Source organism: Schistocerca nitens, chromosome 6 (genome assembly GCF_023898315.1).
Source record: "Schistocerca nitens isolate TAMUIC-IGC-003100 chromosome 6, iqSchNite1.1, whole genome shotgun sequence".
Lineage (NCBI taxonomy): Eukaryota > Metazoa > Arthropoda > Insecta > Orthoptera > Acrididae > Schistocerca > Schistocerca nitens.
Window position 1 is genome coordinate 122,411,575 of NC_064619.1, and position 27,310 is coordinate 122,438,884.

Here is a 27,310-nt window from a genome sequence, read left to right on the forward strand (position 1 = left end):
GATGAGGTCTCACTTTGAAACCATCCCTATTGAGGAGTGTGTTTCTGTTGGTGAACAGTATGTTCAACAAAGGCTAGAAGTTATCTGCAATAATATATGCAAAACAAACTTCATAAATACGGATATAAATTATTTGTTATTAGTGGCATATATGGCTATGCCTATAGTTTCGAGATTTTCACTGGAGATGAAAATTCCCCTGAAAAAAGAGTGACTGGGGAGGAAGACTTGGGAGCAAGTGCAAATGATATTGTTCAACTCAGTAGAGTACTACCAAGAAATATAAACCACAAATTGTACTGTGACAATTACTACACGAGTCTGCCACTGCACGTATGGTTACATAAGCAACGAATTTACTCACCTGGGACAGTGAGAAGAAACAGAGTGCCAGACTGCAAGCTCCCTTCAGAAGTTGAGCTGAAGAATGTGGCATGAGGTACATCAGTAGAGCATGTCGCAATAGTGGATGGTGTCGAAGTATCAAATGTAGTGTGGAAAGATAACAAGAGTGTGATGTTGCTTTCTACGTTGCTGGACAGCACCCTATTCACGAAGCAGGGAGGTATGACCAAAACAAAAAAAAACACACACAGTCAAGAATAACAATACATTGTCCACAAATAATTAAGGTCTACAATAAACATATGGGTGGTGTTGACCTTCTTGACAGCAGAACGGGTCGACATAAAATTCTGATGAAAAGTCGAAAATGGTATATAAGATTGTTTTACCATCTTCTGAACATGGGAGTAGTTAATTTCTGGCTGATGTGTAGGAGAGTAGCAGAAACCAAAGGGATTATTAGAACTATGAAAATCTCCGAATTTCGAATGGAAATTGCTCACTGTTTGTGTCACTCTGGTCGAACGTCAGCAAAATGTGGGAGGCCAAGTAATGAACTCGAAAACCAAATACAAGCTAAGAAGACAAAGGGGACCACAGCACATGTACCTCCACAAGATGTAAGGCTGGATCAAGTAGGTCATCTGCCTTCATACTTGAGAGTGAGAAAAAGGTTCAAAATGCCAGGATGCAAGGGAGTTCTTTGGGTTCAGTGTAATAAATGTGCAGTTGCATTGTGTTTGCACAAACAAAAGACCTGTTTTCAAACTTCTCATGTAAAGTGATTATCACGTACTCGAGTACAAACCTTTTGGAACTAGATACCATACTGTTCATATATAAAAGTGTATAAAAATATGCAATAAATGCTCAGTATTCACAACACCAATGTTCTATTTATTTATTCTAGCATTTTTCCCTTCCCAAGCAAAGTATTTAATCATAATTATGAGAGACTTGGTAACAAATGAGGCAGCAAAATAAGTACATTTGTTGTGGTTCGTAAGGTGTTAGCTCAATATGTAGCTGATCGGCTACAAAGCGATTGTCAACAATAGTGCTTTGTTAATTTAATTAAAAAACTTTTCCAATATTTTTTCATAATTTAGGCCTTATAAACTAAACATAGTAATTTTTACAGCTTTAAACAAAAAAAAAAAAAAAAAATCGTGCATTTAAGGGTTAAACTTGCTATTAATTCATCTCTCTTGTGATTTTAGTGGTACTCTTGGGTTGAATCTCATTCTAAAGCCTAGTTTACACGATGACACTAGGTTGCAGGGAATTGCGCTACCGGCCACTGTGCACGCGCGCCGCGCATTTGCCCAACTCATTGGTGAAACTAAGCACTTTCGATATGTTCCAATTTTGAAGACACTAGCTGCATGAGTTTTGAGGTTATGTGTGTTCGTAGAGTGTAGACAAACTGAAATATGAAGTGGGGAACGGAGAATAATGTTCGCTTTTTGTATGTCTCTGCCTTGCATAGGTGTGTGTGGGGTTTTAGTGATGCTGATTACAAAAATAAGCAACATATTGCTGCCGCTGAGACCGTCATGTGCGATCATAACATAGATGGTTTGACAGTATCTGAGCTGCAGGGCAAATTTTATTGAGTTAGCAGCACATATACAACTGAATTAAGAAAAGTACAAGCAAGTGTAATTGTAGCTGTGGCAATGCTTTCGTCTACGAGACTAAAATCCCATCGTTCGAGTTGGTCAACTCTTTTTTAAGGGATATTTTTGACAGGAGGGAAGGCTATACAAATTCATATACAGCATTCTTTATTTAATATTCATCTGTTTAAAATGTCGCTGCAGTGCTCCCCATTCACATATGTTAGAATTTTGAAATATTGCCACTGTACAGGTGTAACTTCAAGAGAGTAGTTTGCAAACCATTCTCTTCTTAATGCAGCTTGCTTTGAATAATTACTGTTGCTAATGTTAATAATTATTACTGTTAATGTTAATAATTATTGGTGTTAATGAAAAAGCATCATGACCAACTAAAACCGCATCTTATAGAATGCCGAGTGTTCTCGACTGTAATGCATGCACTATATGTAATTTCAGTTCTGGCGACAGTGCTTCATGCATAAACAGTACCTTTATTCCTTATCGCATAATTAACTCTATTTAGAAAAAACATGAATGGTTCTGGTGACATTCTAAGATAATTAAAAGAACTTTTTGGATTTTCCGTTATAAATTATTTCAGGAAGGATGCTGAGCAACCGAGCTGACATCTTTTCTTCATCCAGTCATGAATTGAAACACATTTCTTATTTTTTTCTTGTGCAGCGATTCCACACAACAAGCTTTAACTCCATCACAACTCGTGAGACGTGCAGCTGCCAAAACTTTCATTTCAGAGACGACTCAGGGACCCACAAAACAACGAAACTGAAGTGTATACTGGTGTCACCGTGTCTACAGTCATATATGAAACCACTTGCGTGCAACCCAATGTCGTCGTGTAAATATGGGCATGAAACTAGAACTAGTTCATTTACATAAGAGAAATCAGTTGGTGGAACAATATGACTTACCATGTTCTTTGCCTCCAACATATGTGTCAACAGGCATCATACCGTCTACTTTTTCAGGGCTGAATGGTACATCTTTATTATATGGATCGAGAAATCTGAGAAAATACCATGCTGAGTCTACAAATGTATCCATTGTGTCTGTTTCTCTAACTGCATTGCCTTTGCACCTGCAAGGAAAAGTTTTCATACATTTGCAGTGTACAATACACAAAAAATTCGCTGCTTATAAACCAAAGAGAAGTTTTAAAAAGTGACAAATTACTTCAACCAAGAAGGGATGAAAAGGCATTCTGAAAATATAACTCTAAATTTTTTTGTTCATCTTATTTTATTATTAGTTATGTTTCACTTCTGTTTGAATAATAGTCCATTGTTTGTTTTTTTCCCTCTATCTAGGGCTCACTAAATACTGCTGTATACCTGAAAAACTGTGACAATAGAAAATATAGGTTGGAATATATTTCTTTTTAAAACGAATTTAATGTTTGGTTATCTCTTTTCTATCTTAGTCACTGTCTTCTCAACAACAGTATTCCTCTAAGCTGACTTCGAACTATGTATGTAAATATCTAATGTTTAGAGGTAATTTGCCGACAGTGCTACAATGAGGGTAGCATATTCGGCCATTATGTCCTGCAATCTAGTGACAACTCTATTAAGATTACTGATGGCCTGTCTTTTGGTCATTTATTATTGGTATCATAGGTAAAATGGTAAGGATTTACACAGATAATATTTATACAGAAGATACAAAAATAATTACATGCAGAGTGTTAACAAAGGAAAATATTAATTGTTTTGTCACTAAGAAATTGTTACGCTAACTGAGAGATGAAACGAAGTTTTTTATGTCTAGATACTTTCAAACCTTTGATAGAATCTTTTACAGAAAACCAATCATATGGTTTAGAATGTGAAGATTTGTATTCTGTTAAGAAAATCAGAAATATGATCCTACTGGAAATCAAGGAAGTATGACAGAATTCAAGGTTAGTATTAAATGACCAAACTCAATTTCTGTTTTCTTCTCGGTTAAAATATGTTTTAGTTACAAATACTACATTGAAAACCTAAACTCAGCTTCAATAAGAAGAGTTATTACAAAAATTCAACTCTATTTTTCATTAGTTGTTAAATGTATCTCCACATTTTTAAAAAAACACTCCATGTTTCCTCTTTCATTTAATATAACTGTTTCTGCATGACAAAAAAATGTAATACTTTCCTATGTAAACACTCCACATGTTACTATTTTTGAATCTTTTCTATCCTCAGTATGAATAATATTTGTGTAAATCGCATGAAATTTTATCTGTATTTGCAATGTTCAGTTGTCACCTGAGGGTGAAGCCAACAGCTGGTTCATGACCAAACAAATATAATTTTACGGAACAGCATGCACAGACAGAAAATCCAATTAATGTTACAAACATTATACTCCCACATCACTTCAAAATTTATACTCTCAATTTTTTTCGTTTTCTTTTCAATTCTTACAGAGGTTATCAGACTTAAAAACATACTGGAAAGTGACAGGCGGAATGCACAGTAAAGGCAACCACTCACCTCATAGTTGAGGTGTTGAGTGAATTCTTTGGTATGACTACCAACCAGCTGTCCACCAGGATGAACGGCCACTGCCAAACTATGGCTATGAGGAAAGTACACCACCCTGTGGCTCAACATGAAGCTGAACAAAACACACTGGATTTCAATGTCTGCTTCACTACCCAAGCCATCTGTATCCCTCCTTTCACCAACAACTATTCTGAACTGCACAGATGGGAGTTATCATTACAACACATTCTCCACTTCCATAATTATCCCAGCCTCAACCTATGGTAACTACTGTCCCCACAACCTCCACCCAACAGTTTCCACCCCTTTGTCTTATCTCTTTCCCTCTTCCCCTTCCTAGCCCCAACTGCAATTGCTGCTTGCAACCCACATGATAGCTGCATTGCTGTCAAAGCTGCACGACTTAGCAGTCGTGTGTGTGAGGTGTGCTTGCTTGTGTGTATAAATCGTGTGTGTGTGTGTGTGTGTGTCTTTCTAATACTGATGAAGGCTGTGATCGAAAGCTTTATGTATGTCTTTTCTAATTGTACCTGTCTGCAACTTAATGTGTTTTCTTTATGGCAAGTAGCAATCATTATATTCCTACCTCGAGTTTCCATTGTTTGATGTACTTATTACAAACTCTATCTTATAATGTGACTGCTACGAAATATCCAACATTGGCACAGCTTCAGTACAATAATAAATTTATTTATTTAAATGAACAAGTAAGTAAATCTCTGTAAATATGGCTCCCAAATTGTTTTTGTTTAACATTAATATATCAGTTCTTTTATAAACAAGTATTACATATCTTTTTCCAAGTTGCATCACATCCTTGAGGATTTCCTCAGTGTGGATCTATTATTCATCTGTACTTATTTGGCTTGTTAATTTGCCATAAGAGCCTCTTTCCTTACTACCATATGAAATGAGACTGTCTTAATCTTGCACCTCCTTGAGTCACATGATTCAGTGATCCTAGCAGATGATATAATGAAGTCTGGAAACACAGTACTTAGAAGGGTAATATTACCTGTATCTATACCAAATCTCAACAAGAAAATAGATGGTCTACATTTCTTATGCTGATACTCTAACATTTCTTTTACATTGGATATTGACAAGTTACTTACCTGGGACATTTCGTGTGTAGCCAAGCAGTTGCTTCCTTCAATGACAATCTCTCTTTCCCTCGCAGTTGTGGTAATACAACAGGCAGTTCAGTAACTGGAACTGGCTGGGGCCCTTTGCAATTAGAACAATGTACCATTGGTATAGGCGTGCCCCAGTATCGCTGTCTAGATATCAGCCAATCGTGAAGTTTTGAACTTGTCGGGTATCCACCAATGCCTCGTTGCCTGGCAATGTGGCAGATCTGTTCTCGTACAGAACTGTTACTACTTGAAAACTCGGGAGTACTACATTCTTCCTCAGGAATGCTAAATATCGGAATATTGGCAGAAAGGGCAAAGTCTTTATCAGAGTCAAAAATTCCTGGTATGCCCAGGTGAGTGTCCGTGCCTTCACTGAACTCCACCTGGTCAGTCACAAATACTGGAAGCAACTGAGTAGTAAATGGATTTTTGGCAAATATTGGAAGTTTCACAAAGCCTTTTGAACAAATGTTCTGCTCACATCTTCCATATAGTTTGTCCAGAACACTGTTTGGGGAAACAGCAATAAATGATGCACCAAAAATGAACTCCGGGGTTTCAGTCCACACAGTTAGAGTTCGTTTAGAACTATTATCAGTGTTGGCATCAGGCACATCAACTAATTCAAACTGTAATGTGGTTCCATTACATTCACCAATCCAGTGTCTCTGTAAGTCAATAACATCACGCCAGTTCTTCAGACAAGGGTCATCAAGACCATCAAGTAGGGATCTGAAAGGATTTACATTATCATCATCATTATTATTATTACTACTACTTTTGCTGCTGCTATTGTTATTACTATTATTATAAGTGCTAATCAGTCAACTTATCAACGAGCGATAACAGTTTTTTTCGGACATTAAATGTAAGTATTTGAAACACAATATACTTTTTTTTGTTGAGGAGAACATGAACAATTTGGCAAACCTAAAAACTTTTAAAAAATTGTAGATTTTAACTTTAAGGCAGTGTGATGTAAATTAAGGTTTCATTACACAATGAGAAAATGGCTTAATATGCACATGAACCAATGACTGCATGTTCCATATATTTTATTTATATAATTGAAAAAGCATATTAAAAGAGACAGACATTAAGAATCAGACACTTTGTGCCTTTCAAAAATACCAGAGGAGAAAAAGGGAATGACACAGTTACAAATACAACATATTAATGTTATTATGAATGAATGACTGAAGTGATCAGAATAACTCCAAATATAAGGAAAGCAAGAAAGCGGCACAGACCATAGTAAGGGCGGAGAAGAAGAAGTGGATGGAAAAATGGACAAGAATGTTAGAAGAGGACAGTGAAGGGAACAAAAAAGTACTTTACACCATGGTAAGAAATAAGAGGAACGACAGAAGCGAGTGCCTGAGGATCATGGATAATAATGGAAGAGTTGTGGAGGAAATGCATGAGCTCAAAAAGATTTGGAAGGAGTACTTTGAAGATCTGTTGAATGCCGCCAAGCGGGTAACTAACAGCGATGGAGAGCCTAAGGCAGCAGACGATTATAATAGTGGGGAAATTGATGATCTAACTTGGAATGAAGTGGAAGAAGCCATAAAGAGGATGAAAGGGGGCAAGGCACCAGGTTGGGACGAAGTAACAGTGGATATGATACGAGCAGCAGGAGTAGTAGGAACCCAGTGGCTATACAGAGTGCTGAGGGTGGTGTGGAAGGAGAACAGAATTCCTGAGGATTGGAAGAAAGGAATTATAGTCCCGATCTTCAAGAAGGGGGATAAAAGGAGATGTGAGAACTACAGAGGAATCACCCTGCTATGCCACTGTGGAAAAATCTATGAAAAGATCCTGGAGAAGAGAATAAGAAGCAGTATTGAAAGTAGACTGCAAGAGGAGCAGTACGGTTTCAGACCGGGAAGATCAACAACGGACCTCATATTTGCGGTAAGGCAACTGCAGGAAAGGCACTATGAGTACGGGAAGGACTTAATCATGGCCTTTTTAGATATTGAGAAGGCGTATGACAGTATCTGTAGGGACAAGCTCTGGGATGTGCTGAACGCAAAAGGGATAGATGAAGAGATAACACGAAAAGTCAGAAAAATGTATGAGGGAAGTGAGAGTTGTGTGAAAGTGGGGAGGGAACGTACTGCATGGTTCAAGCTGGAAAATGGGCTGCGACAGGGAAGTGCACTTTCGCCCTTATTGTTTATTATTGTTATGGATAAAATCCTACAGCAAGTATCAGATGCAATTGGAGATCATAAAATGAAAGCAGTGCTTTTTGCCGATGACCTGATGTTATGGGGAAATTGCGAGAAGGAGGTGCAAGAGCAGTTAGATGTATGGGAGGCAACGGCAGCACAATATGGAATGCATTTCTCTGCAAAGAAAAGTGAAATAATTGTCACAACAAGGAAGAAAAATAGGCCAAATGTGGATATAACTTGTGGAGGGGAAAAACTACAAGTGGTAGATAACTTCAAGTACCTGGGAAGCATGATTGAAAGTAAGGGGGGAAACGCAATGGAAATAAATGAAAGGTGTAGAAAAGCAGGGCAGTTCTACAAATGCATTAGGGGGCTTATTTGGAGCAAGGAGGTGCCACAGAAATCCAAGGGAATTATATACCGAACCTACTTTGTCCCCATATTGACATACGGAAGTGAGACATGGGTAATGCACAAAAGCGACAAAAGTAGAATACAGGCTAGTGAAATGAAGTTCCAGAGGAGCAGGTTGAGTGTAACAAGACGAGACAGATTGCGAAATGTGTATGTGAGGGAAAGACTAAAGGAGGAACCAGTACAGGACAGGATAGAAAAATCAAGACTGCAGTGGTATGGACACATGAAGAGAATGGATGAGGGAAGAATTCCAAAGAGGATGTTTGATCTGCAACTGGAGGGGAAGAGGCCCAGAGGAAGACCAAGAGATAGATGGGTGAAGGGAGTGAAGGAATGTGTGACGCGAAGAGGGGAGAACTGGACGAAGCTGGTAGAGGGGGAATGGTGGAAAGACAGAACACGATGGAGAGGCTTGTGTTCCCGACAGACCCAGCCAGTGGCTGGAAACTGTCCAAGATGATGATGATGATGACTGAAGTGATGTCCAAAGGATCATTCTTGTAACAGTAGCCGAGAAGCAATAAACGAATTCCAGAAATTAGCAAAATCTTTTAACTCTTTGTGTAAGTAAAGAAAGCTGATTGTTAAAAGGTAATACAGTGCTGTAATTCAAGGATTTTACGGTGTATGTTTCTGTGTGTAGGTTAAGGGCATAGATTTTAAGGTATGCATGTTGGTAGGTATGTGGCAGTAATATGTTAAAAAGCTGGGAGCCTCAAATACCAAGTACAAAGTTGTCTCATAACAGGGGCGTTTCTGCACTTCATCATCTCAGAACTTTTTTCCCCGTGCTAAAAGGGAGATGGGGAAAGACAAAATACTATCTGGCCATGATAAGGTGACCCTTTTTTACTGGTGCTGACCGCAGGCCGAGAAAACTGGCACTAGTTGGAAGACATTCATTTGTCTCCAAGTGCTGCCAATATTTCCACATGTCACCTCTGCTTCTGTATAAGAACAAAACCATTACTAAAATAGAGAGCAAGGCACAGCTCTGGCTTTTCTGGCCAGCCATGCCAAGGGTCAACTTTATCATCACTGCCAAACAGCACAGGGAGTGTGGGGAGTGGAGGGAGTGGTGTGTGTGTGTGTGTGTGTGTGTGTGTGTGTGTGTGTGTGTGTGTCGATGGGGAGGGGCAGGGGGTGGTGGCTGATGTGCACATGCACATCCTGCTGAGTGCTCCATCTTATGAAACGAAGGCAGCCAGCCTTTCTGACCATGCTTTAAGTGCATACTAGAAATGTTACTGTTTATTTACAATTAAAACATCCTTTTACTAACTAATATGAAAACTGTAGCAACAAAAACAGTTAAACTAACTTTGAAAACTGTGTTGTTTTAATGAACCATTGTTTAAGAAGTTTTTTCTCCACTTTTGCTCCAGATCTCCATGAACAGCCATTAACATCAACTTGTTCATCAGCCAAAACTGTTTCATCCACTGGATCCCAGTTCACCATGGACTAAAAATTGAAAAACAAATGCCACTAAGTACAGAAAATTACAGCAAACAGCTGACATTATACTGTCCTAGGTAGGGAAACGAGGTGGGGGAGAAAGAGCAAAAGTGGCTTAAGGATAGGCGTTGGCTTAAAGAAAAACATTTGAAAGTAGACAGTTCTTGCAAACATTCCACATTAAATGATATTTGCAGAATACATGTAACTGTAATAGTGGATGTATATTACATACAATATCACAGCATATTTCTTCCCTTATAAAGATCCTGGCAATTGACTTTCACAGTTCAATATTTAATGGAAGCTGAGATGTAATATTTGAAGAACTGGTCCACCACATTAAACAATGTGATATAAGCAGAGAATCTCTACAATGTTTGGCTGTCATCAAGACTGATGCTGGCAAGATATCAGGCCTAGGGATTCGAAGATTTTTGAGAATGTTTTAATGATGTGAATGTGACAAAATCATGCAGGAGGCAGGTGAGTATATTATAATAATCACTAGTCCTCCATTCAGGCTGAGTGGGTCGCAATGGTAAAAGTCAAACAAATGGCAAGGAATGATCTCATTGCTCATATGACATGTTTTGGGATTTATCCATCATCAGAGATCCAGGAGCAATTATTGCATGTAAATATGGCATTTCAAGTTGTATGTGACTCGAACATTTGCATACAACTTGAAATACTAACCTACATACAGTAATTGCTCCTGTATATATGATGACTGATAAATTCTGAAACACGTCATATGAGCAATAAAGTCATTCCCTGCCTGATACTTGACTTTTACCATTGTGACCCAGTCAGCCTGAATGTAGAACTATTGATTATTTTAATTTCAAGTTTGACATTGGATAACAAGTAACAAAAGAAACATTTTTTTCATGTGGTATAATTAAAAATCAATACTTTCAAATTGTTTCCCTTACTTGTACTGTGAAACCTTACTTAGCATTAAATTTCATCATTTTAGATCAATGGGAAGTATGCTGTAGGTTCTGATGGATGAGTTTGTGAGTATAAAAATATGCGATGTAAATGGCCATACCTTTTGGCTGCACTGACTTAGAACCTAATGTTTCTTCTACTGCCAAGAGATCAATTTCAGCTTGATGTGTCGACCCATTCCAGAGGAAAAAGGGGTCTTAACAGATGGACAAACAGACTGAAATATCATGAGATATAATTACAAATTTACAGTTTTCATATATCTTCTCATCGCATGCAGTAAGTATCCCCCGACCCGTGATTTGGGGTGGTTTTCCCAACATCTACCCCCACTGGATCCAAAAGCATGCCAATTACAACTGTCTTCTGTGTGTGTGTTTTGCCGCTGCTTGGTGAGTAGATTTTTTATCTACCCAGTTAAATTATTTTGTCAATAACTGATTGGTTTAGTTGTCAAATATTAACATGTGTGACACAAATGGGCCTATCTTTTTAACTGAACTGACTTAAATTCAGTTTGATACATTTACCCATTCCTGAGATAAAGGATTTTTAACAGTCGGATGGACAAGAAAGAGATCTTATATGGGTTCCATTTTTACTAATTGAGGCACAGCACCCTAAATATGAATTATCCCAAATAGTACAGGGGTATTTCAAATGGATCTGAGCACTATGGGACTTAACATCTGAGGCCATCAGTCCCCTAGAACTTAGAACTACTTAAACCTAACTAACCTAAGGACATCACACACATCCATGCCCGAGGCAGGATTCGAACCTGCGACCATAGCAGTTTCGCGGTTCCGGAATGAAGCGTCTAGAACCGCTTGGCCACCACGGCCAGCCAGGGGTACTTAAAACACACAAAGTCCACATTGGAATATCAACAATATTATGGAAAGGATAGATTGCTACTTACAATAAAGATGAGGTACTGAGCTGCAGACAGGCACAATGAAAAGACTGTCACACATTGGGTTTCAGCCAAAGCCTTCTTCAGAAAAGAAAGCACACACCCATTCACATCAGCTAGCCCACTTCTCTCTCTCTCTCTCTCTCTCTCTCTCTCTCTCTCTCTCTCTCTCTCTCTCACACACACACACACACACCACATGCGTGTCCATTTCTTTTCTGAAGAAGGCTTTGGTTGAAAGCTTAATGTGTAACAGTCTTTTCGTTATGTCTGCCTGGGACTTGATGTATCATCACTATGGTAAGTAGCAGTCTCTCTTTTCCATAATATTGTACAGTTTACATTAAAATAATTGTTAAAAATTACTGAAATATAAATTAAAGACACAATTAAGTCTCTAAGATTTTGTAAAAATAACTGATTGTGTTGACAGGAATAAGTTATGAGAGTAGTATTGTTGTTGTGGTATTTAGTCTGATGACTGGGTGGACGCAGCTCTCGACACTACTCTATCCTTTCTGAGCCTCTTCACTTCTGAATACCTACTGCAACCTACATCCATTTGAACCAGCTTACTATATTAATCCTTTGGTCCCCCTCTACAATATGACGGTGCCTTACAATATAAATTTTCCTTAGTGGAAATCACTTAGAATAATTTATAACTCAGGACAAATGTTTTTCACCAATGTAACAATGCATGGATCACTAGAGGGACTAAAGTATCTCGTGAAAGAAAAAGGGAGATGCATGTGTTGGCATGCACTAGTTGTGCACTACAAAAACTACTTAGAATTATCTAAGAAATGCCATTAAAATTCAGAGAAAATTAACATTATGTTAGAATCAGTAACTCTAATAACAGACTTAAGTCTACAGGGAATGTAGTGGAACAAGAGACTATACAACAGGCAACAGAACACGATAACAAAGCAACTCAATTACATGGAATGGCTATAGATGAGCAGCCACAGGTAACAGACATGTAGGTGCTCAAATATATTTGTCCAAGAGGAGGCAAGATCGCAAAATTTCCATTTTTGATGTAGCTGATTCATTGTGTTTAAGACCAAAATTTGATGAGAAGTCTACTAAACATATTATGGGAAGGGTGGATTGCCTTACTCACGCTCATACACACATTGCAATTCTCTCCGGAAGCTGAAGCCCAAGTGCCTAGAGACAATCATCTCGGATGTGTGTGTGTGTGTGTGTGTGTGTGTGTGTGTGTGTGTGTGTGTGTGTGTGTGTGTGTGTGTCCTCTGTTACAGAAGGAGTTTGTCCAAAAACTTATGAATACATATTTTATCAATCTTTTTCATTGTGTCTGCATGCGACTCAATACCTCCTCTACGTGGTGAGTATCAATCTACACTTTCCATAATATTGTTGTTATTCAATCCTAGACTTTCTGTTGTTTGATACTAAACAAATTATATGTCAAACAATTGACAGTTTCAAATCAATGTTTTTGGAGGTAGATTACTTTGATACCAAAGAGGTAAGCATACTTCATTAACATAAATAAAGTACATATTTTGGTTGATGGTATACGAATATAGATGTCACCTTTTCAATTTAACAATACGAAACAGTATTCCTCCTTAAATACCCTCCTAAGGGGACACCGCCTTACCGTAGCACTGTCCGTGTGGGAGAGGTGGTTTGCGTGCTCTGGATCTGGAGGGCTATGCTGGTGGTAGCGTAGCTACCAGCAGGGTCACCCATGCCAGACAGGCCGAAGGGGAGGAGCCAGACAAAGTGTGTCCCACAACAGCCTATCGGAAACCTGCCTCCTGTCCTTTTCCTATCCCTAGCCCATCCTTTTTCTTTTCCTTTCCACTTCCTCCACTTAACCGATGCTGGCGGTTAAACCACATATAGGGGTACGGAGGAAATGCCACGCCCATACGCCGAACAACTGGTAGATCGTCATTGCCTAGGCGATAAGGTGGCAGCCCCACCAAGGCAATCAGAAGCGGTGGGATAACCTGATTACTGAAACAGAGATGAGAATAAAAAACCAGATGGATAAACTCGTGACGACCTCTGGTATGAAAAGGAAAACGAAAATTGGCTTTTTGAATATACAAACCTTGAGGGAGAGTAGCAAGCTGAAACAAGTGACCAGGGAAATGAATAACTATAAGCCTGATATCCTGGGATTGAGTGAAGCGAGGTGGCCAGAGTTTGGTGAAATGCAGACATGAGATGGAATTATGTTTCTATACTCAGAAGGTGAAGAGGAGGGGGAACACTGGAATGGAGTTGGGCTATTGTTGACCAAGGCAGCAAAGGAGAGCCTTCTAGAATGGAGACCTGCATCCAGTAGGATCATGACTGCCAGATTTAAGACGAAGATCAGAAATGTGATGATTATCCAATGCTATGCCCCCATAGAGACATCAGAGGTCGAGAAGAAGGAAGAGTTCTAGTACCTGCTACGAGAGACTGTAAGTAAACATAAATGCCAGGGTGGGAGATAACAATGATGGGTTGGAACAGATAATGGGGGTACATGGCTTGGGTGAAATGAATGACAATGGGGAAAGATTTAGTGATGTCTGCACAAGCCATGACCCTGTAATACAAGGGCCCTTATTTCCTCATTGGAGATGTCATAAGATAACTTGGGTATCCCCAGATCATATCACAGAAAATCAAACTGACCATGTCGCAGTATCCAGGAAGTTCAGGAGGAGCCTGGAAGATGTCTGGTGTAGAAGAGGAGTAGACACAAGTAGCAACCCATCACCTTGTTACTGCCAGTTTCCGAATGAAGAGTGTGGCTTCCAGAAAGAAATTCGAGCCAAAGAGTAGAAGATTTGGTGTAAGTAAACTGAAAGATCTACAGATAGCTGAGGGGTCCCAGCTGGAACTCCGGAATAGATTCCAGGCACTGAAAATGGAGATGACTGAGGATAAGAACATGGAGGAAATGTGGACAGAAGTTAAGAATACTTTTGTGCAAGTGAGTGAGAGACAACTTGGCTTTGAAAAATCACCAGCAGAGAGATTGGATGTCCGAACATACCGGGAGGAAGATCAACCATAGAAAGGAGGCCAAGGGAAGAGTAAACCAGAGCAGGGACAGGCAACAAAAAGCACAGGCACAAGCTGATTATAGAGCAGCAGATAAGGAAGTGAAAAGCAGTGTGAGAAGAGACCACAGAAGATGGATAGATGAACAGGTTGACAGAGCAGAACAGGCAGCGCGGAGGGGGGGATGTGAAAGAAATATATGCTAAAGAAATATATGCTATCTCTAAGATGCTCTCCAAGGAAAGCTTCCAGAGGAACCGACCAGTAAGGTATAAGAAAGGGGAGGTACTAACTACAAATGAAGAACAATCACATAGGTGGAAGGAACACTTTAACAAAGTTCTAAATAGAGGCCTTGGCAGGGAGGTAGAAGAACAAGAACAAAGGGAATACAATCATCGTAGTCCTAGCATTGGTGTAAATGCACTCACGAAAGCAGAAATTCAGATAGTGCTGAAGCAGCTCAAGAATGGGAAGGCACCAGTACCAGATAATATATCTGAGATGCTGAAAACAGATTTGGACACCACTGTCTGGTTGTTGTACATCCTCTTAGAGAAGATATGGAGAGAGGAGAAACTGCCAACAGATTGGAAATGAGGTATTATCATGAAAATACCCAAAAAAGGAGACGTTACTAACTGCAACAACTGGTGGGGCATTACCCTACTGTCAGTACTGAGTAAGGTACATTCAAGAATCATTTTAAACCACATTAAGGATTCTGTGGAAGCACAACTGAGGAGAGAGCAGGAGCATTTTAGAAAACTTCGAAGCTGTGTGGACCTTGTCAATACTCGCAGAATTATTTTGGAACAAAGTGCGGAGTGGCCACACACCCTCTACCTTACCTTCATTGACTTTGAAAAGGCTTTTGACTCTGTCAATCAATGAGCCATGTGGGATACACTTGCAAAATATGGCATTCCAATGAAGATTATTAAAATGACCAAGGAAATGTATGAAGACTATGAATGCCAAGTACTATGTAATGGAGAACTAACAGAGCCTTTCCACGTTAATTCAGGAGTATTTCCTTTGGTGTTGGACCATATGATGAAGAGAGTGAGGGGGTGGGGGAGGGGGAGGGGGAGGGAAGAGAGGTGTGCAATGGGGGATGCGGGATAGGCTCGAAGATCTAGATTTCGCAGACGACATCTGCTTAATGGCACAATGATATCGAGACATCAAAGAGAAACTGGCCAGGTTACAGAGAGAGGCAGAAGTTGCAGGCCTCAAGATAAATGTTCACAAAACCAAAGAAATGCGGATAAATTCAACCATCATGAGTAGGCTGGCTGTTATTGGAGAGGACGTAGAACAGGTCCAATCTTTCCTCTATCTCGGAAGTATAGTCATGACTACAGGAGGTGCTGAGGAGGACGTCCGTAGTCACATCTGCAAAGCAAATGGTGTGTTTGTACAACTGTACTATTTTTGGAGAAATAAGAACATCTCTAAGAAGACCAAACTCTTGCTTTTCAACAGTAGTGTGAAAGCTGTTCTGTTGTATGGTTGCGAAACTTGGCAGGTGACTAACCACATCAAAAACCAGCTCCAAGTTTTTATCAACCGCTGTCTCCGGCGTATTTAAAATGTGAGATGGCCAGATACAATGACAAATGAAGATCTCTGGAGGGAGACAAATCAGCAACCAATCAATATACAAATCAAGGAAAGAAAATGAAACAGGATTGGGCATATATTGAGGAAACCAGATGGAGCTGTTGGAAGGATGGCATTGGACTGGAACCCTCAAGGAGTTAGAAAACATGGTCATCCCAAACAGACCTGTTAAAGGGTGATCGAGAGAGAAGCTGCAAGGATGGGAAAACCTGGAGTGAAGTGAAGAGACTTGCTAGCAATTGTACCAGGTGGAGGAATTTTGTCACGGCCCTATGTTCCAGAGGGAACAACAGGAACTAATGCAAAAAATAACTAAATAAAATGAGTTAGAAAATACAGTGAGAAACTTCCATGAAAGATACTTTTGATAATATATCAACAATGTTGGCACTGCAAATTAAAAACCTGACATATAAAACAAAGCTCAAAAATAGGAGAAAATCTTGTTGGTCATTAACGACAGCAACCATCTCAAATGTAACAGATGAATACTCTTGAATGTGGAGAACCAGGATGTAAATAAAGGTATAAACATTTGGAAAAAATATGTGCCAGATCACTCTTACAAGAGACGCCCTGTATATGTTTATTAACTTTCAGATTTGTTGTTATCTTCAGTTTTGAACAGGCTGCATCTAGAGTTAATATTCTTCCTGACTACATCGGTGCAGTGTCTCTCTCAAATTTCTATAAAGGAACACACATACTACTACTTCTGATAACTGCTTGTATTGTATCCCAACATATAACATTACAACAGTTAATAACAAGAAATATTGCTTGTTCATTCAGTTTAGCATTGGACATTAGACTGTGATATTACGTGGACAAAAGAATGATTTAACATTTCTGTGGATGTCTTTTGCTCATTGTGACATTGTCAGCATTGTCAAGGCACATTCCTTACTCGTAGCGCACCTTATTACTACAAGACGAGATGCCACATCACAGAACAAATACAAATGGCCACAGGCACTGTAATTCGTGATAATACTGCAAACTCCGTCAAACATTGAAAATGTGGTGTCACCGCCAGACACCACACTTGCTAGGTGGTAGCCTTTAAATCGGCCGCGGTCCGTTAGTATACGTCAGGACCGCGTGTCCCCACTATCAGTGATTGCAGACTGAGCGCCGCCACACGGCAGGTCTAGTCTAGAGAGACTCCCTAGCATTCGTCCCAGTTGTACAGCCGACTTTGCTAGCGATGAATCACTGTCTACATACGCTCTCATTTGCAGAGACGACAGTTTAGCATAGCCTTCAGCTACGTCATTTGCTACGACCTATTCAGTTACTATACCTATTCACTTACTATAATTACTTCAAGAATGTATTCTGAACAGATAATATTGTGAATCATGTACCTTCAAGAGCGATGTTCATCATTAATGGATTAAAGTTAAGTATCAAAGTAATTACGTCCGCTTTCTGAATTCTCATTCCTTGTCATGTTGCAGACCTCATGTCAGTATAGTTCTTCCCTCCTCACGCCAGCCTGCGTGAGCTAAAACGCGTGCATTTCGGCCTCCACTTGTAACATGGTGTTGGCTCTTCTGCTAACACAAAAGAAAATGTGTGGCGTCCATCTGTATCACGTCATATGCAAAAACAAATTACAAAAACCTCAAAATAGTTTCCTATTTTTAATTATTTAATGAATAAATTGTTCCAACTACTGTAATCACCATTTGTCAGTTAGGTAGATGTAGGGTTACACATTGCTATCTGAGTAACAGAATGATATCTACTTGTACATCTACACTTTGCATCACACTGTGAAGTGCTTGGCAGAGGGTACGTCCTATTGTTTAAGTTATTCGGGTTTCTTCCTGTTCCATTCACTTATGGAGCGTGGGAAGAATGATTGTTCGAATGCCTCCGTGTATGCTGTGATTGTTCCAATCTTATTCCAATGATCCCTAAGTGAGTGATACGTAGGGGGTTGTAGTATATTTCTAGAGTCATCATTTGAAGCCGGTTCTCAAAATTTTATTAATAGACTTTCTCGGGTTAATTTACACATATCTTCAAGAGTTTGCCAGTTCAATTTCTTCAGCATCTCGGTAACACCCTCCTATGGGTCAAACAAACTTGTGACCATTCATGCTGCCCTTCTCTCTATAAGGTCAATATCCCCCATTTGTCCTTTAGTGTGGGTCCCACACACTTGAGCAATGTTCTAGAATGTGTTGCACAAGTCATCTGTTAGCAATCTCCTTGCAGACTGATTGCACTTCCCCAGTATTCTACCAATAAACCAAAGTTTACCACCTGCTTTACCCACAACTGAGCCAGTGTGTTCATTCCATTTCATATCCCTACAAAGTGTTCAATCCTGGTATTTGTGTGAGTTGGTCAATTCCAACTGTGACTCGGTTCCAACTGTGACTCAGTTCCAACTATGACTCATTGATATTGTAGTCGTAGGATACTACATTTTTTTTTTCATTTTGTGAAATGCATAATCTAACACTTTTGAACATTAAAAGCATGTCACCAATCTTTGCACTACTCTATCTTATCAAGACCTGACTGAATATTCATGTATCAAGCGAGGTGGCACAGTGGTTAGCACACTGGACTCGCATTTGGGAGAACGACAGTTCAAACCCACGTCCGCCATCCTGATTTAGGTGCTTTACTTTAACCTCGTTCAGTTTTGCAATGGTTTCATATTAGTGAAGTTGCTAAATTTCAGGCAAAATATTTTATTAGCCATAACTCTGTAACTAAACATTTGCGGACCTATGTTTATCTGAACTTTTTTCTTTAGTTTTACTTCTAGAATAACATATTAAAATATCTGCATATCTTCGTGAATCACCCTGTATACTTTTACTACTGTTGGTCACTGTGGCTTCATACCTATGATAGGTTCACTATGTAGTTGAAAGCAGATCACCAGCATTTCTATTTTCTTATTCATTATCATACCTGTTCTTGCACTACACCTATTTGATTTTATATTTGTAACCCTGTCTTCACCTGATTAGAGGTCCTGTTTTTCCTGCCACCTCCCTACACTAGTTCTCACTATAGCTTCAGCCTTTCTATCTTCCCTTTGAAATTCTCTAACGTACTTACATTATTAAATGATGTTAACATTCCTCACTATGAACTGGGAAACACTAATCCCCCTACCCTAAAGACAGCAGCCTCATTCGTAGTCCCCACTTGGAGAATGGAAAGGGTGGCTGTTTTAACTCCTGAACATTTTATCCAAGAGGATGCCATTGTAATTAAACCATAAAGTACAGTGGCAGGTTTTTGGGAAATATAATGGCTGCACTTCCCCTTTGCTTTCAGCTGTTTGCATTACAACCACAGCAAGGCTATGTTGGCTAATGTGACAAGGCCAGAATAACCAACCATCCTCCAGACTGTTGCCCCTGAAATTACTGAAAATGCTGCTGCACCTCTATAGAAATGAAATGTTTGTCTGGCCCTTCCACACATACCTCTCCAATGTAGCTGCAACTACAGTCTGTTTTGTGGAAGCATGCAAGCTGTCCCACCAAGGGAATTCGGTGTTTCACTGTTCATGGAGGGAGAAACGCCTTATGCGACTATAAATATTAGAAATGAAATTTTTCAAATCTGTTAAAGGTTGCAACAGACAGGACAAAATCAGGAACAACTACATAAGAACAGAAATATGCATAAAATTTATGACAGAGAAAGCTGCTGCACAGATCAAACAGAATAAAAGGAATGTGTTCTGCATATTTTGGATGACAGGATACCAAAGAAATTTTGCATTATGAACCACTGTGGAGGTCAGTGGGCAAACCAAGGAGAGAATGATGACAGAAATAAGCTTATCTTAGCCCAAACCTGAAAAGCAAGAAGGAGGAGGAGGAGATGAAAATGAAGAAGAAGAAGAAGGAGGAGGAGGACCCTTACAAAATACATGGAATATCTTTTACCACTTTGCAGTCCTCACCAATAAAATGATAAGTTTATATTCTCTCTCCCTCTCCCTCCTGCGCATGCCCACACCATGTCTCCATGCCACTGCCGCACCCCCCACATGAGGCCCCCCCCCCCAACACACACACACACACACACACACACACACAAATAATCTGTCACTTTCAGTAACTGAGGTTTAACATCCAGTTGACAGGTCACCACTGAATCCTCCATTCTCCAATACTAGCTGCAGCACAAACTACAGTAAAAGTATTTCATAACTCAAACTTCTGCACATTAGAATGAGATTTTTACTCAGCAGAGTGTACGGTGATATGAAATTTCCCGGCAGATTAAAACTGTGTGCCGGACCGAGACTCGAACCTGGGACCTTCATCTTTCATGGACAAGTGCTCTACTGAGCTACCAAGCACAACTCTCAAACCATCCTCACAGCCTCAATTCCGCCAGTACCTTGTCTCCTACCTTCCAAACTCCACAAAAGTTCTTCTGCGAAGGTTTGCAGAAGAGCTTCTGTGAAGTTTGAAAGGTAGGTGACAAGGTACTGGCAGAATTGAGGCTGTGAGGATGGGTCGTGAATCATGCATGGGTTGCTCAGTAGAGCACTTGCCTGCAAAAGACAAAGGTCCTGAGTTCGATTCCCGGTCCGGCACACAGTTTTAATCTGCCAGGAAGTTTCTGCACATTAGGTTATACATATCCTCATATAAATGACCTTTGTGTATCCCACATGTTGAACTGACAGTCCCAAAGATAAGGTACTAACTCAAATGAGAACTTAAAGCTAGTTCTGAATTTAGTGAATCAATATATTCAAAAAGCAGCAGCAACTTTGTGCTATTTATAACATTACACACTAGTTATTTGTACTACTTAGTTCGCCTCTGCAATATTTTCAATGTAAAATATTTGTGGCAGTGACAATGTTTTGTACAAAATCTGGATCACAGACATAGCAATGGGGTTCTAACTGAATTCATGACAGTTTATTATTTTACTTAAAACTACATTATTAATTTTTGGCCAGTCACAGAAACAGGAATTTTTATGGGTTCTATTGATAGCTCTTTGATGATGGCTGCACTGAGTATGAAACTGATAACAAATCACAACAAATTAAATCTTTTCCATCATCTTGATTACTACGTGTATGAAAACATTCGCAGCTATGATAAACAGTTTTCTTAATTTATAGAATTATGGTATTTATACTCGGACAAATTAACAAATAGCTTTACTGCTATCAAAACTGCTTTACTGCTATCAAAACTGGAGCAAGTAACAAAGAATAATAACCCTATAGAACAACTGAAAAATAATTATATTGGGTTTTGGTATGCAAAATGATTTCTCCATAAGCAAAAGGAAAGGTACAAAAGTAAGACTACTTACTAGAGACTGAAAATATTTGAGGAATAGCTAGATATAAAACTTGTGAATAAATGACAGAACAATTATTTTCAAAATGTTTCACAAACTCCTACTGACTGAGGATCACATTAAATACTAACAATATTCCACTTGAAATATGTGTTACCTCCTTTTGATAGACTAGGCCAGCTTCATACAATTTTAGAAAAATGTATTGTGTCCATTGGTAATATTTAGGGTCACAAGTTGCCAGCTCTCTTTTCCAGTCAAAACTGCAACCAAGTTTCTGCAATTGGGTTTTCATGTGAGAAATGTTACTCTCAGTCCATTGGTGAGGCTCCACTTTATGCTCTATGGCAGCATTTTCTGCAGGAAGTCCAAAGGCATCCCACCCCATTGGATGCATTACCTGAAAATTATACTCACAGTAGCAAAGAAAACTGCAAATGTAAATTTAAATTAAATAGATCACACAATATAATATGGCACATCATAACTCAATGCTCCAGGTTTTGTATTTTGTGGTAATTCATCAAGCTGAACTAAATTTTTCTGGTTCCAAAAGTATGAATTGATTGGGAAGTAAATTTTAGTATGTCGTGCAGAAGCTTGTTGAAAGAACTGAGTATACTACCTACCGCCTGCCAGCAAATTTATTCTTGATGAAATTTGTCATATGTGAGAAATCAATACCTCAGTTCACAAGTTCAATACCCGGAAAAAGAATGATCTTCATTAAAGAGTTCCAATTGCTCACTCCAGAGAATTGCCCATTAATCAGGGAAATACATTTTCAATAGCTTGCCAGCATCCATAAAAAGTTTGGCTGCTACTAAAGTAGAATTTAAGTGGAGCCTAATGAATTTATTAATGGCCAACTCCCACTCCATCAATGAATCCAGTAGCAGAACCAATAGATGAACTTATTTTTAACCATATCAAGTAACATGAATGCCATGCTAACTTCCGCACAGATGCAGTGCATTAATGCAATCTGCATGAGTAAACCTCATGAATTATTTTTGTTTCTGACAATGCTTTCCTTGCTTTGGTGCAATATAAAAGGAAAAAGTACATTAGCATATCAATTGCTCTATAAATATGTATTATGTATTTTTTGTTTTCCTAATATGGGGAACACCTAACTATGAGCTTATAGAATGAACAGTCTGTCCACTCTAATGTAATCCACTGTTTGGAGAAATACACAAAGACTTAAATTTCAGCTTGTCCTTGACTGCAGTTTCTCCATGATGATTCACAAGCTTGTACAATGGCCATTTCTCAAGAAGGGTTGCTCAGAGTAAGCTAGCTCATTGTTCCTTTACTGGTATTTCATTACATCATTCAAAGGTGTGCTCTAAGAAAAGCTTGCTAGTATAAGAATGTGATATTTAAATACAAGATATAATACATAAATAATATACAATATATATCTATACACAAATACGGAAAAATACATTGTTGAGCCAAAAGATTGCGACCACTACCATCAAGAGATGCGGTGCTGCCTGTTGACATTAAAAGTACGACATGGAAAGGAAAGTACACAAGTGGAGCAGAGAACAATTATTTGCACCACAAGTGGGGCAATCCACTGACTAACCTACTTTGACAAAGGAAAGATTGCTAAGCACTGCCACATCTGAAAGAGCATCTTGGAAATACCAAAGCTGATCAGCTGTTTGGGTGCTACTGTTGTGAGAACCAATAGAAAATGGTTGAAGGACAATGAAATCAAGAGCAGGCAACACTGTGTTGGATGTCCATGCCTCACCATAAAATAGGAGGTCAAACACTTGCTTGCCCTGTATAACAGGATAGGCATCAATCTGCAGCAGATCTGAGGACAGATTACAATGATGGTGCAAGGAAAAGTGTCTTGCAGCACATTGTTCATCACACATTGCTGACAAAAGGGCTTCACAACAGACAACACTTACATGTTTCCATGGTGACCAAATGACATCGTCAGCTGTGGTTGCAATAGACATCCGATTATTGAGACTGGACAGCGGATAAATGGAAACATGTCACCTAGACGGATGAACCAAGTTTTTTGTTACACAAGGTCTAAATCTACATGACTGCTCTGCATTGTACACTTAAGTGCCTGGAAGAGGCTCATTGAACCACTATCACACTCTTTCTCTATTGTTCCACTCTCAAGCACCACATGGGAAAAACGAACATTTAATATTTCCGTGTAAGCTCTGATTTATTTTATTATGGTGAACATTTCCTCTCTATGCAGGTGAATGACGACGAAATATTTTCTCATTTGCAGGTTGATAGTCATGTCCTGGATACACCTTAACCTGGGCAAATGACTGCTTGAAACATGCACCATGCCGTAGATGCAAGCCAGGTCGGGGGTGGGGGCAGTACTATGCTATAGGGGACATTCACCTGGGCCTTTATGACAGAGCAAACAAGAGGTGCGATGGTGCAAAGTCCATTATTGCCAGTCTTTGCACCAGTGTCTTGGATTAAATTCCAAACCTCTTCACAGCCTCTCAAGAAATGAGGGCATACAACAATGTTGATGGTGATCCATCCCTTGGTGCTCTTCAATAGGAGTAGGCTATCTATCGGCACCAGGTTTCACCCTCTCCCTTCTCTCATCTCCAACATAAACACTACACACACACACACACACACACACACACAGTCATCTACACTTAACAGATAGACTTACACATACAGGTCTCATATTTCATGAAGGAAAGGTGCCTGTGGGTACGAAGGATAGGAAAAACCTTTCTAATTAAGCAGCGGAACCCACCCTTTGAGGTCTTCCAGCCATTCCTGCTGTACAACATGACAATACTTTACCTCACCTGGGCTTTCATGAGATGCAATAGTAATCTAAGGTACCATGACAGCTGTGGATTATATGAAAATTATTACAAACCACTGGCATCCCTTTATGCTTGACGTCTTTCCCAAGGGTAATGGCATCTTTCAGCAAAATAACTATCCATGGCACATGGTTAGAATCATGCTACAGCAGTTTGAGGAACACAACAGTGCATTAACAGTGATGTCTTTGCCACCAAATTTGCAAGATACGGATCCAGTGGAACTCACTGAGGTTGCTATCAGGGAGCAGCTCCATGTTCACAATCACAGGCCTGTAAATTATGGGAGTTACGCGACTTGTTCTTAGACGTGTGATGCCATACCTCTGGAAACCTATCACGAACTTGCTGAATGCATGCCAACAGAATTGTTGCAGAACTACATTCCAAAAGTGAACCAACACATAGTTAAGCAGATGGTTGTAACATTTTGATTCATCCGTGTATAATTAAACTCACTAATAACACTATGTGAGATATATATGGGTCCAAACATATGGAATATGAATTGACTGGAATGACAGCCTACTTACCATTTGCTGACATAGAAAATAAATATATGCTGAAAAGAAAGTTTTTCTAAAACCCAGGCAGGAGCAATAGAAGTAGTAGTTAGTTACAAACTGGTAGATCTGACTAACAAATATCAACAAGTCCTAAATGTCAATTTTATACAATGACTCTCATACTAATTACCCTGATTACACATCATCATTGCAACTATATCTATATCCTCCGAGCCACTTTACAATGTGTGGCAGTGTGTACTTTAGGAACCACTATCATATCTCGTTCCTGTTCTATTCAAAATTCATGTGGTTTCTAAACAAACATGTGACAAAACATGTTACTCTTCTTTGAATTTCCTCTGTCTCCCCTATTAATCATTCCTGGTATGGTTCCCAGAGTGGTGAAAAATACTCAAAAATTGGTCAAACGATTGTTTTGTATACCATTTCTTTATTTTCTGAACTATATTTCCTTACGATTCTTCGAATGGATTACTTTTCAAGTAATATTATGTATACGAATCACTTTAGGGTGCCCCAGGCACCCACTCCTACATGTTTACAGCGATAAATAATAATGTTTGATACGTTAAGAGTCAACTGTCAGTCCTAACACGAAGTGTCACTCCACTACAGGCATTCCTGCACTCTGCTACAATTTTCTGGCTCTGTGATTCACTATATACTACAGTATCATCCATTAACAACATAACAGGGCTTCCAAATGTCATCCACCAGTCTATGGGGCCAAGACACCCTCTCCTCATTCCTCCACAACTTCAACACCTTCTCTCCGATTTGCTTTACTTGGACATCAGCCACCTTCCTGGACATTGAACTCCACCTCTCAGATGGTCCATCTGAAGCCATCTAACCACCCACAGTACCTGTACGTTGATAGTTGCCATCCATTTCACACCAAAAACCTCACTCCAATATAGGCAGGCCACCCATGGACAGTACATTTGCAATGCAAAGCAATCCTTTGCCCAGTATGCTGAAGGTCTCACAAAAAGGCATTATCCCCAAAATCTAGTCAGTAGACAGATACATGCTAATCATCTGGCCATCCCTGGGAACCAGCTGCAAAGAAGCCCCAGGACCCTAACTTCACTCATCCTGTACCCACCTTCTCTCCCTCACAGTCTCTATTTTGTCTTTCCCCTCCAATCTAGTCCTACATGTCGCTGTGCACTATGCACAACTCACCCTGCATAAAGCCATAACAATCTCACCAGTGCCACATTCCTACTCACTGCCATCACCACCATTTTTCAACCCTCCCTCCCATCACTCGCCTCTTTTCTCCCCTCACTCACTCAACTTTACAAAAACCCTCAGTCCAGTCAAGCTGCAGCGCTGGAACATTGTAGCCATAAAGTGTGCATTTGAGTGTCCTTCAGCAGGTACTAGTGGACAAACAGTAACATGTAACATAATGAGGCAGTACTGTATTTCTTGTGTAAGTAGGTCTTGGGTGAAATTTGAGCCTAATTAGATGAGGACCTAACTGAAAAGTTTATATTTCAAATACATTTACGCTAATCATGGCAATATTTGATGCTGAAGTCAGTGGCTTTTTCGGAAGTTGTTAGTCATGCTGGTGGAGGAATAGAATGCCCTACCAGAAGAACTACTTGACAACCTTGTGGCCAGCACGGGAGTACGTAGCAGACCATGAATTGCCATCTTTGGTGCTGAAATACCTTACTACGAAACATGTTCCATCTTTTGTAATGTACAGGGGAGCATATCAATCTAGGTGACTTCAGTACAATTACTGACTTTGAAAAAAGTGTGTTTTCTGTTCATCCCATTGCATGTTTATTTGTTACCAACTGTACTAACTGCAACAGTTCTTTCTATGTGTTGTCAAGTTTCATTGAGCTATGATATCTGGCACTGACACATTGTCCAAAAGTTACTTTTGTTCTTAAGTTTTGCACATCAGTGTAAGTTGATGGTTCATCTGCTTATTATGAGTGTCATGTCACTTACTGTTGCTACCTTGCACCAGGTATGGGTATTGAAACAAAAATATTGATAATTTGTATTGATATTGTACAAAACGTAATGTACGTTTGGGAAATATCAACATTTGTGTGTCCATATTTTAGATTCTTTTTTGAAACTAAAAGAAAATATCAAAGTGCACGCTCCAGTTGTTCCAGCAAATGTTGAAAGATTTTCTTGCTCACAAGCACTTGTTGTCTGACTAGAGACATTCTCTTATTTTCGAAAACATCTGCATGCTGACTGACACACACTGCAATGACTCTACACTGGTTATATAACAATTTTCATAAATCTTAAAAGAGTGACTTTAATTATGAAAAGCATAGCAATTTTAAATTAATTATCCTTTTTGTAGTTCCAGTTCCAAGCTCCTACAGCTTTTTAATTGCTCTAGTTCATTGTAAA

General features: G+C 39.3%; 1 protein-coding gene across 1 annotated transcript in view; it reads right to left on the bottom strand.

Moving 5' to 3' along the window:
- Nucleotides 1-27,310, bottom strand: part of LOC126262556 (leucine--tRNA ligase, mitochondrial) — a 125,856-nt gene that overhangs the window by 72,269 nt on the left and 26,277 nt on the right. The window contains exons 3-6 of the mRNA XM_049959251.1: nucleotides 21,686-21,928; nucleotides 9,535-9,677; nucleotides 5,593-6,345; nucleotides 2,900-3,066 (exon numbers count right to left, since the gene is read on the bottom strand). Coding sequence (XP_049815208.1) covers nucleotides 2,900-3,066; nucleotides 5,593-6,345; nucleotides 9,535-9,677; nucleotides 21,686-21,928 — 1,306 coding nt within the window. The remainder of the gene's footprint in view (nucleotides 1-2,899; nucleotides 3,067-5,592; nucleotides 6,346-9,534; nucleotides 9,678-21,685; nucleotides 21,929-27,310) is intronic.